General features: G+C 45.2%; 1 protein-coding gene across 3 annotated transcripts; it reads left to right on the top strand.

Annotated features, from left to right (window-relative positions):
* The first annotated feature begins 1 nt into the window (after nt 1).
* MRPL55 (mitochondrial ribosomal protein L55) lies at nt 2-8,035 on the top strand. Of its 3 annotated transcripts, none has more exons than XM_083467314.1 (4): nt 2-53; nt 1,598-1,762; nt 5,392-5,593; nt 7,789-8,035. In XM_083467314.1, exons 2-4 carry the CDS (start codon nt 1,737-1,739, stop codon nt 7,936-7,938), a joined length of 378 nt encoding a protein of 125 aa, XP_083323440.1. In that variant the 5' UTR covers nt 2-53; nt 1,598-1,736; the 3' UTR covers nt 7,939-8,035. The 3 variants fall into 3 exon arrangements, with proteins under 3 accessions (XP_083323440.1, XP_083323441.1, XP_083323442.1); XM_083467315.1 differs by having other exon boundaries at nt 29-53; nt 1,603-1,762; XM_083467316.1 differs by lacking the exon at nt 2-53 and adding an exon at nt 595-708 and having other exon boundaries at nt 1,603-1,762.
* The last annotated feature ends 2,323 nt before the right edge of the window (nt 8,036-10,358 follow it).

Here is a 10,358-nt window from a genome sequence, read left to right as displayed (position 1 = left end):
AAATGAAGCGTTCCCAGAGCGGCAGATCACGTGAGCGGGACTCTTCGGAGCCGGTAAGGAGGAGCAATCCATTGGGGACAGAGTAGGGGGGGGTTAAAGTATCAGTAGGTCAAACCATTCAGAAAGAGGGAGCCGTAGTTTTGGTGAGGAGAGAGGCGCGCGAAGGCAAGTCAGGGAAACAGCGAGGATCGAACCATCTGCAGGCGGAGGCGCGGGGAGAGCAAGGCTAAACCATTGTTGGACCTAATGGGGGGGAGGGAAGCAGTTGAGATTGGGGGCGAACCATTAGCGCGAAATAGGGGGGTTCTGAGGTCCAAACCATTTGTGGAGTGGAGGGGGGGCATGGTCTTGTTTGATGTCTGACCCGATTCTGACGTCATGTCTCCTTTTCCTGCATTTTTTCCCTCTCCAGTAGTGTGCATTTATGTGTATCTGCCTATTCTATCTATTGTACCTGCATCACAGGGGGTTGGGCTGAATGACCCTGGGTGGGGGGGATTCCTTCCAATTCTACAATTCTGTGATTCGGGCTCCAGTCGTTGCAAGCAATTGCAGCTGCATGCTCTGTCTCTGCAAATACCGTATTTTTTGCTCCATAAGACGCACCTAGTTTTCAGGAGGAAAACAAGAAAAAAAAATACTCTGGACGAAACAGTGGATGTATGGTTTTTGTGGTTCATGCTGTGGCCACAGACATGTGATCTGACGGTGAGTTTGGGGTAGCCCAATGCAAAAATCCTGAGGATCCAGGTGGATCCGTGCTTTGTAACCACTTTTTTGTGCCATTGCGGCCCCACACAACAGTGGGTGCGTGATTTTTTTGGTGCAGGCTGTAGCCATGGACATGCTATGTGATCTGATGGTGAATTTGGGGTGACCTAATGCAAAAATCCTGAGGATCCATGTGCTTTTACCTCCCCCCTCCCAGTCAGCCTCCTTTATCGCTAGAGTCCCTTATCTCCCTCCCAATCACTTGCCGATCAGCTGCTCAGCAGTTTTGTTTCAACACCCTCTTCCCTCTTTCTAAAAAAAAAAAAAAGCACAATCTGCTTTTTGCCCCTGGGCAATTCGATTCCAGGGACCACGCATTCGCTCCATAAGACGCACAGACATTTCCCCTTACTTTTTAGGAGGAAAAAAGCGTGTCTTATGGAGCAAAAAATACAGTACTTCCATCCCTCGATCCAGGAGGAAAACCCCACCCAGGCTTTGAAGGGGGAAGTGCTCGGCATTTGGAAGGCACCCAGGCTGTGTTTCCAAAGCACTGTGAGAAGACCAAAAGTATCTTAATTGCTAACAGCATAAGAACTGCCTTGCTGGGTCAGATGCTTTTGGAATGCTTCCCCACAAAACACGATGGTTTTGACGGGAGGCCGCATGCTAGATATTTCCTCCCACCTTAAGCACACACCTGTTGTTCAGAGGTTTACTGCTGCCTGTTCTAGACTGTCTCCTTTTAGCTATCTCTGCTAAATCTGTATATTTAGTAAGTATTTTATATTGCCTTCCTACTTTGATTCATATTTTTATTAATTAAGTGATATATAAACTTGTCAAATAAGAATAAACTTTTCTCCCTTCAGTCGTTTCCATAAAGAGCAGCTGTTGCCCCTTGGATGATGTTCCGTAAAGATCATTGCAGTCTTTTCTCATTATAAAAGCCGAATCCTGTGCCTCGGAATCGCTGGAGATTGGCGTTTGTTTGCTAGGCTTCAGGGACTGTACATGAGCTCAGAATGACGACCGTAATCCGGACTTTAAGGTATAACTCTGTTTATTTAGTGGGATCATTGTGCCTTGTGCTGTCCAGGATCTAGAACTGATATGGCCCTTTTCCACAGTGTTTCTTCCGTTCTTGTACATATTCCATGAAAGTACATTGCATTGTTTTTCAGCAGATCAACAGTAAGCCTGCAGTCTCATGCATGCTTCTGAATACCTTTTGCTGGAAAGTAAAAGGTATAGGGGTCAGGAGCTCAGCCTACACTCGAGTAGGACCCTGGCAGAGACACATGCCCGACTGGCATGTTCTCTCCCTCCTGGTTGATCGTTCGGGAGCTTCAAAAGCTTTCTTCAGCCCAAACATCACAGCGACCGATGCCAACAGACACTGGCACACTTAGGGATCCACAGAGTTTGTGCATCATGCGTAACAGACCTCAGCAACTCAGAATTTTGGCTAATCTACTTTATTTACATATAAGCACATACGGAGCACTGCAACATGGCTCCCTCTCTCTCTAGCATCAGACAGCAAAGAGAAAAAGAACAAAGGACAATAGTCCCACTTCATGGAACACAGTGACACAAACATCCTGTCTCCGTCACTTCCCACTCTGTGGAGTCAAAACATATACCGTCATGTGATAGACAACAATCCCATGACTGCAATCATAGAGCAGGAATTCTAACAAAAGGACCCCTGGACGGTTAGGTCCAGTCAGATTTGACTATGGGGTGCGGTGCTCATCTCTGCTTTTAGGTCGAGGGAGCCGGCGTTTGTCCACAGACAGTTTTTCCGGGTCATGTGGCCAGCAGGACTAAACCCCTTCTGGTGCAACAGGACACCATGACGAGTGCCAGAGCGCACAGAAACACACGGTAACAGCAGGAGGGAAGTGTGTTCTTTGCACTCTGGTCCCGATTGTGGGCTTCTGGTTGGCAGATTCTGGATTAGCTGGGTCACTGGCCTTGCACAGCAGGGCACTTATAATAATAATATAATAATAATTTATTATTTATACCCCGCCCATCTGGCTGGGCTTCCCCAGCCACTCTGGGCGGCTGCCAAATGAATATTAAAATACAGTAATGCATCAAACATTAAAAGCTTCCCGAAACAGGGCTGCCTTCAGATGTCTTCTAAAAGCCTGGTAGTTGTTGTTCTCTTTGACATCTGGCGGAAGGGCGTTCCACAGGGAAGGCGCCACTACCGAGAAGGCCCTCTGCCTGGTTCCCTGTAACTTGGCTTCTCGCAGTGAGGGAACCACCAGAAGGCCCTCGGTGCTGGACCTCAGTGTCCGGGTAGAACAATGGGGGTGGAGACGCTCCTTCAGATATACTGGACCAAGGCCGTTTAGGGCTTTAAAGGTCAGCACCAACACTTTGAATTGTGCTCGGAAACGTACTGGGAGCCAATGTAGGTCTTTCAAGACCGGTGTTATATGGTCTCGGCGGCCGCTCCCAGTCACCAGTCTGGCTGCTGCATTCTGGATTAGTTGTAGTTTCCGGGTCACCTTCAAAGGTAGCCCCACGTAGAGCGCATTGCAGTAGTCCAAGTGGGAGATAACCAGAGCATGCACCACTCTGGCAAGGCAGTCCGCAGGCAGATAGGGTCTCAGCCTGTATGCCAGATGGAGCTGGTAAACAGCTGCCCTGGATACAGATTTGACCTGTGCCTCCATGGACAGCTGTGAGTCCAGAATGACTCCCAGGCTGTGCACCTGGTCCTTCAGGGGCACAGTTACCCCATTCAGGACCAGGGAGTCCTCCACACCTGCCCGCCTCCTGTCCCCCAGGAACAGTACTTCTGTCTTGTCAGGATTCAACCTCAATCTGTTTGCCTCCATCCAACCTCCAACTGCCTCCAGGCACTCACACAGGACCTTCACTGCCTTCACTGGTTCTGATTTGAAAGAGAGGTAGAGCTGGGTATCATCCACATACTGATGAACACCCAGCCCAAATCCCCTGATGATCTCTCCCAGCGGCTGCATGTAAATATTGAAAAGCATGGGGGAGAGGACAGAACCCTGAGGCACCCCACAAGTGAGAGCCCAGGGGTCTGAACACTCATCCCCCACCACCACTTTCTGAACACTACTTCTTATGTTCTTATGCTTTTCTTATGCTATGAACCAGCCGGCATCATCTGAGGCCCTTCTTTCTGCGCCTCCATGAGAATTCCAGAGGGTGGCAATACAGGCCTTTTCTGTGGCGGCTCCCATTTTTCGGAATGCTCTCCTCAGAGAGGCTTGCCTGGCACCTTCACTACATATATTTATATGCCAGGCAAAAGCATTCCTCTCCTCCCAGGCCTTTGGCTAATTAAACAACCCACAGCCTTTAAAACTCTGCGGAGGCCTTACTGCTTTTGTTTATCGCTACGGTATGTATTTTGGTGTTTTTATATTGTAAACCGCCCAGTGTTCCTCGGATGAAGGGCTGTATGGACATTTTAAAAATAAAATAATAAATAGAGAGTAATTAAGTGCTGCACAGGTGTTAATCTGACTAAAACAGCAGTTCATTTGCACATGTTTGATCCCAAGATCTAAGAAACCTCTTAGAGAAAAAAGAGACTGAGGTTTGTTTTCCTCTGTTACTTCAAACAAAACGTGAGACAGAGTGAATTCGGATAGGTATTGAACCAGCTTCAAAGCCAGGATTAAATCTTCAAAGCTGTGTCCTCTGAGGGCTTTTAATATATACGAATAGAAATTGGCTCCCTTTCTTGTTACTGAATTATCACCTTAAAATGCCAGCCAGGTGCCTAGAAAGCACATTCAATAATAATAATAATAATAATAATAGTTTTATTATTTATACCCCACCCATCTGGCTGGGTTTCCTCAGCCACTCTGAGCCCTGCTGTGTTAGGGCAGGTGGTTGTCAGCTGATAGAGACTACCCCAGGGCTAGGTATTAATTCACATTGTAGCTTATATATTTTTTTGCAAGGTACATTTAAAAAAGAAACCAAACTATTATTTCGGTAACCTTCATGACACTCCCGCATGAGAGGCTGAATGAGTACAAATTGCACAAGGCCAGCTTTCATTGGAGAGAGGAACTAAATCTTGACGCAGCTTTGCCTTACCCTTAAGTGCCAAATTCTATCCGAAGACACCCTGCAGCCCCAGATCCAAAGTCTGCTTGCATCTGTTTTGTAAGATACGTATATTGTAAGATACATTCATATTGTAATCGCAGAATGACAGTAAATTTAATTAAATAAATAAAGAGGGATGGGAAAAGAGTACAGCTTATATAAATGAGGCATCTACCCACCCACCCCTTCTGTTATTATCATTTAATCAGTATTTGCTGGCATTATAATCTTTTCTGGCTTTCTACACGCCCTCCTGATACCTGGACTAGCAATCTTAAGAGCTAGCAACTCACTGCATTTTAAAATGAAAGCTGGGACGTCAGAGACGCTGAAATCTGCGGCCGATATAAATTTCATGTTCCTTATGGTGCTACTCCTTGCTGCTTGAGGCCAAGCCAAACTGCCTGTTTACTAAATCACAGTCTTTTTCTTATCAGAGTTGGGTTCTGCTCAGATATTATTATTATTTTGTTATTTCTGGTATGTATATGTATCCTGAAAGGGTCTATCTGTGTCAGTTTTTGCATGGATATTACAAGTTCTTCTCTGAATCGGTTTCAGGGCTTTGCGGTTAGAGGCCTTCTCCGGACTCCTTCCCAGGTCTTGTGGCCTCCACACATCTACCAGGCAGTCCAACTCCAACCGGACATCCATCGCTTGCGTGGCCCGCCAGAAGTATGCCCGGCTCTATCCAGTGTTGCTGGTCAGGCCTGATGGTTCTACATTCTATATCCGTTACAAGGAGCCACGCCAGATCCTTTCGGTTAGAGTTGCTGTTTAATATTCATTCAGTTTATAGTCCCACTGTTTATGAGACGGTCCCAGGGCAGGTTACACAGTGGCAGGACAGAACATTAAATGCAACCAGAACATAAGAAGCAGGATCAGGCCAATTTCCCATCAAGCACAGCATCCTGCTCTTACCGTGCAGAACATTTAACAGTATGCAGGCGGCACCATACAGTGGTGCCCCGCAAGACGAATGCCTCGCAAGACGGAAAACTCGCTAGACGAAAGAGTTTTCCGTTTTGGAGGTGCTTCGCAAAACGAATTTCCTATGGGCTTGCTTCGCAAGACGACAATGTCTTGCGAGTTCCTGCGGGGTTTTTTTCCTTTCCCCCCTTTTTCTAAGCCGCTAAGCCGCTTATCAGCTGATCCGATCAGTTGATAAGCCGCTAATAGCGCTAATCCGCTAATCCTTCAATGGGCTTGCTTCGCAAGACGAAAAAACCGCTAGACGAAGAGAATCACAGAACGGATTCTTTTCGTCTTGCGAGGCACCACTGTATACAGTGGTACCTCAATGTACAGTGGTACCTCGGGTTACAGACACTTCAGGTTACAGACTCCGCTAACCCAGAAATAGTACCTCGGGTTAAGAACTTCGCTTCAGGATGAGAACAGAAATCGTGCGGCGGCAGTGGGAGGCCCCATTAGCTAAAGCGGTGCTTCAGGTTAAGAACAGTTTCAGGTTAAGAACGGACCACCAGAACAAATTAAGTTCTTAACCTGAGGTACCACTGTATTCCTCTTGCGTTTTATGATTTTCCTGATACTGTAAGTGAGCCAGAGTTGGTCTGTGACCGTAATAATAAAATTCATCCAGTGGTACCTCTGGTTGCAAACGGGATCCGTTCCAGAGGCCCGTTCGCAACATGAAAAGAACACAACTCGCAGCGGCAAAACCCGGAAGTAACCCTTTCTGGTACTTCCGGGTTGCTGCGGGACGTAGCCTGAAAGAACGTAACATGAAGCGAGTGTAACATGAGGTATGACTGTACACAAAACAGAAGCATTAAAACATGAGAAAAACAAGTGACTGCAATTCAGCAAGGTACAGGTAGGCAGTAAGCTATAAGGAAAACAAATGACTGGCAGATTAATTCAGCTCCTACCAAAGGTCTGGGCAAATTTAGTTTTTTCCTTGGAGTTAGAAAAGGTCTTCCAGGTGTCTGAGAGAGCAGCAAATAAATATTCCCGAAATGCATTTAAGAATTCCAGTACTAATAGGTCCTGTGTTTGACCTGAAATATATTGGATGCCTACTATGGTGGTAAACACTTCGTACTGTAGGCTTCTCCATGCAAAAATAATTCCACACACATAGAAAATCAGCATGTCAAGGGGAAGGTTTCTGCCCCCCCCCTTCTGATATGCTAGTTTTTTTCTTATGTGTAGGAAATTATTTTTACCTGAACCTTAAGCAATTTGATTCCTCCCACCAGCATTCTGAACAGTCTAGACACAAGTTTACCACTCGTATCAGCAGTAAGGTTCCATTAGGGCAGGAAAGTCGTCAGATTTATGGGGCCATTACAATTATTGTGTGTAAATCTTTGAGAATTATTTATTTAATAAGTATGCCACTTAATATAAAAAAATCTCTTAAGCATTTTACATAAAAACAATAATTTAAAAATTCCGTTAAAATTTCTCAAAACTAGATAAGAGCAAAACATAACTATATATCACAAATGAAACTGAATCGTGTGATACATAAAAATTAAGAGTCAATAAAGTCCAGACACTAGGACACATCTTCACACACTGCGAGAAGAGATCACTAGAGGTGTGTAAACTCTGTTCAAGGAAAACCTTTTGACCGTTGCATATGCGTCCAAGAAGCTTTATACAGCTTGAAAACCACAGGCACTGATCCTGACCATCCATGGGGGGCTGAATTGATTGCGCAACAGGACTAGTAACTTAATAATAGAATAGTCTTTTGGTTTCTAAAGGGATTTCGCAATGTCTTTTCCACAAGCTGCAGACTTAACATTTGAAGCAGCAGGCATTAAATACTTCTCTTTCAGTAGCACCCTGAGGCGCTTGCCTCAGTAAGGGTATCCCTGCTGAATTTCTAGAGCTGGTAAAAGGAACAAGACCCTGCCTGCGGGGGAAACATGGTGATTCTAGGGGTGTTTACAAGTTTCTATGAATGCATAATTCCGTTTCCAGATACCTGTGGACATCAACACGCTCCCTGACGCCGAAAGGAGAGCCCGCTTGCGGAAACGAGATACCACCAAACTTAAACCCAAAGAGGAGACACGTTTCGAAGACGACTTTAAATTGGACGATTACAGAAAGTTTTGGAAAAAGAAATGAGATCCGCCACCCGGGGTGGAAAATCAGTCACAATCAGAGATTTAATTTTACATTTTAAGTTGTAAAAATGTCCACAAATAAAGAGATGTCTTCTGTTTTCTTTGTGTTCCTGTTTTATTTTCTGGGCTGGGGATCCATAACTGGCTAAGTGTGATTATTACCATGTCTTGTCACCCAGTGGAAGAAATCTTAAGTTGATTGATTAAGGCTGGCTTCAATCCTATGCACAGTTACCTGGGAGAAAATCCCATTGATCTCAGGGCCGGCTTCTGAATGGACATGTATAGGATTTTATTTGTCAACATACATCTGAGTGAGGATTTTGGCTATGATTCGGAAGAAAAGGTAAGCACCATCATGCAAGAGGCATCTCCTCCTGTGCGGAAGAGAAAGGGGAAAGTTTATTCTCAAAGAACGTTGCTACTGCTCTTGGCGTTTGCAAATATATCCTTGAAAATCATTAGCAGTGCAATCCTGTGTATGTTTACCCAGATTATTAATTTCCACCAGGGTTATTCTTTAGTAAGCGCATTTGTAACTGCAGCCCAAGATTACCCTAAAGTCTGCTGTCCCATTAATTGGGGACATCTTAATCAAAAGGCTTTGAATCAATAAACATTAAGTTATTCCTTATTATTATTACCATTCATTTAAATGCTTCGATTTTTTTTCTCGCCCTCAATATGTACAGTCACTTAAGTTAAAAAAAAAATGGGCAGAGCGTCCTTAAATAACTTTCTCAACACCTTTATGGCTGGACTTCACATGTTGAGTTTGCCTGTAATGCTTCTTTCCATCGAAGGAGGCGAATCTGGCAAAGAACGTAGGAGATGGTCTTCTTCTGCATGAGATCAGTGGCCCAGTTTGCAGGGCCGTAACAGGACCAGATGCAGAGGAAAACTGATGCTTTATTAACGGGGTGTCAGAAGAGCTGACCCCTTTTTATTTTTAGGCTACGAGGGAAGGAACAAGAATTTGCTGAAATTTAGGGTTTGGAGGGAAATCGGGGATGAATCATGGGAATTCTAGAGTTGGAAGGGATCCTGGCGGTCATCTAGTCTGACCCCCTGCAATGCATGACAGATGCCCATCCAACCTCTCAGGATTAACTGATTTCATTAAGGCTTCCCCTTTCCCCAGCCCAAAAATTGGCTCCTGTACATTTAATAATTATACAGATTTTTTTAAAAAAAATAGGTGTGGGTAGCTTGAGCGGGAGCAACAAAACTCTTACTTAAATGCCCCTTTTCTGCTTTAGATGGAAGATTTGTCAGCTGCTGTGCTGCCACGTGCTCTTTTGTAAAAATAAAAAAATGAGATTACTGTATTAGTTACTGGGTTCTTTCACAGAGCAATGCAAACATCATAAAGCCTTGGGGAACTTGCAGTTTAAATTTTAACTAGAGGGAAGGAGGAAGTGTGGATGATGGAACGGGTGAGGCAGGAGATCCAATGTTATTTCAGTGGTTTCGGAGTTGTGGCGTTGGAAGGTGCACCGAAAGTCATCTAGTCCAACCCCTGCAAAGCGGGAATCTCAAGACATGGTCCCCCCACCAAATTTGAAACCACACCTTTCTTCATGCGGGGATGAGGGCTTAGGCAAGCATCTGGCTTGTCTGCAAACAAGAATGTTTCTAGCAGGCCTGATTGAAATCAATAGGCAGGGAGTTCCAAAGAGCAGGCTTTCTTTCCCAAGAATGAGGGTTACCCCACCCCTGTCCCATTTCCCCAATGCAGGGCTCCTGTGCCTCGATAAACCTGCAATAAAGGCAGACTTTGAGCCACTGAAGTTTCCCGCACCATCACCGCAGGCCCATGCCCAGAGAGGCTCATCTTAAATAGTTACGATGACTGCACAACCCATCCACAACAGGTCGCAAGGTGGTTAGATTGGTCTCAACTAGGGCCAGGACCTTTTCAGCACTGGCCCCGACTTGGTGGAACGCTGTATCACAGGAGACCAGGGCCCTGCGGGACTTGACATCTTTCCGCAGGGCCTGCAAGACAGAGCTGTTCCGCCTGGCCTTTGGTTTGGACTCAGTCTGACCCTTATGTTTCCCTCCCCTTATGGTTTTGATCTATGGGCTACTTTTAAAATGAGGCTGCATTTTAAATTGCATTTTAACCCGTATTTTAAATTGGGGTTTGGTTTTTTCCTATTATGTTGTTGTAAACAAAAAATGCCCTTTTCCCTTATGGGGTATCCAAGAGCCCATATAGAGTCCTTACATAAGTTCTGTATTGGTAGGAGAGAATAACAAGAGGCCAACTAGAGAATACTGAGAAGCAAAGCAGCTAGTAAGCTTGATCTTTATTGACCTGTTGCAACAGGGTGCTCCCCTCACACACATGAAAGGAGGAGGACCCAGAAAAATAGTGTGCAAGGCCTTATAAAGACTTTTGAAATTGCCACCCTGTAG

This window comes from Podarcis liolepis, assembly GCF_965112155.1.
Source record: "Podarcis liolepis genome assembly, chromosome: 12".
In the NCBI taxonomy this organism is placed as follows: Eukaryota; Metazoa; Chordata; class Lepidosauria; order Squamata; family Lacertidae; genus Podarcis; species Podarcis liolepis.
The sequence above is the reverse complement of the archived record's forward strand: the minus strand, read 5'-3'. Positions and strand labels throughout refer to the sequence as shown.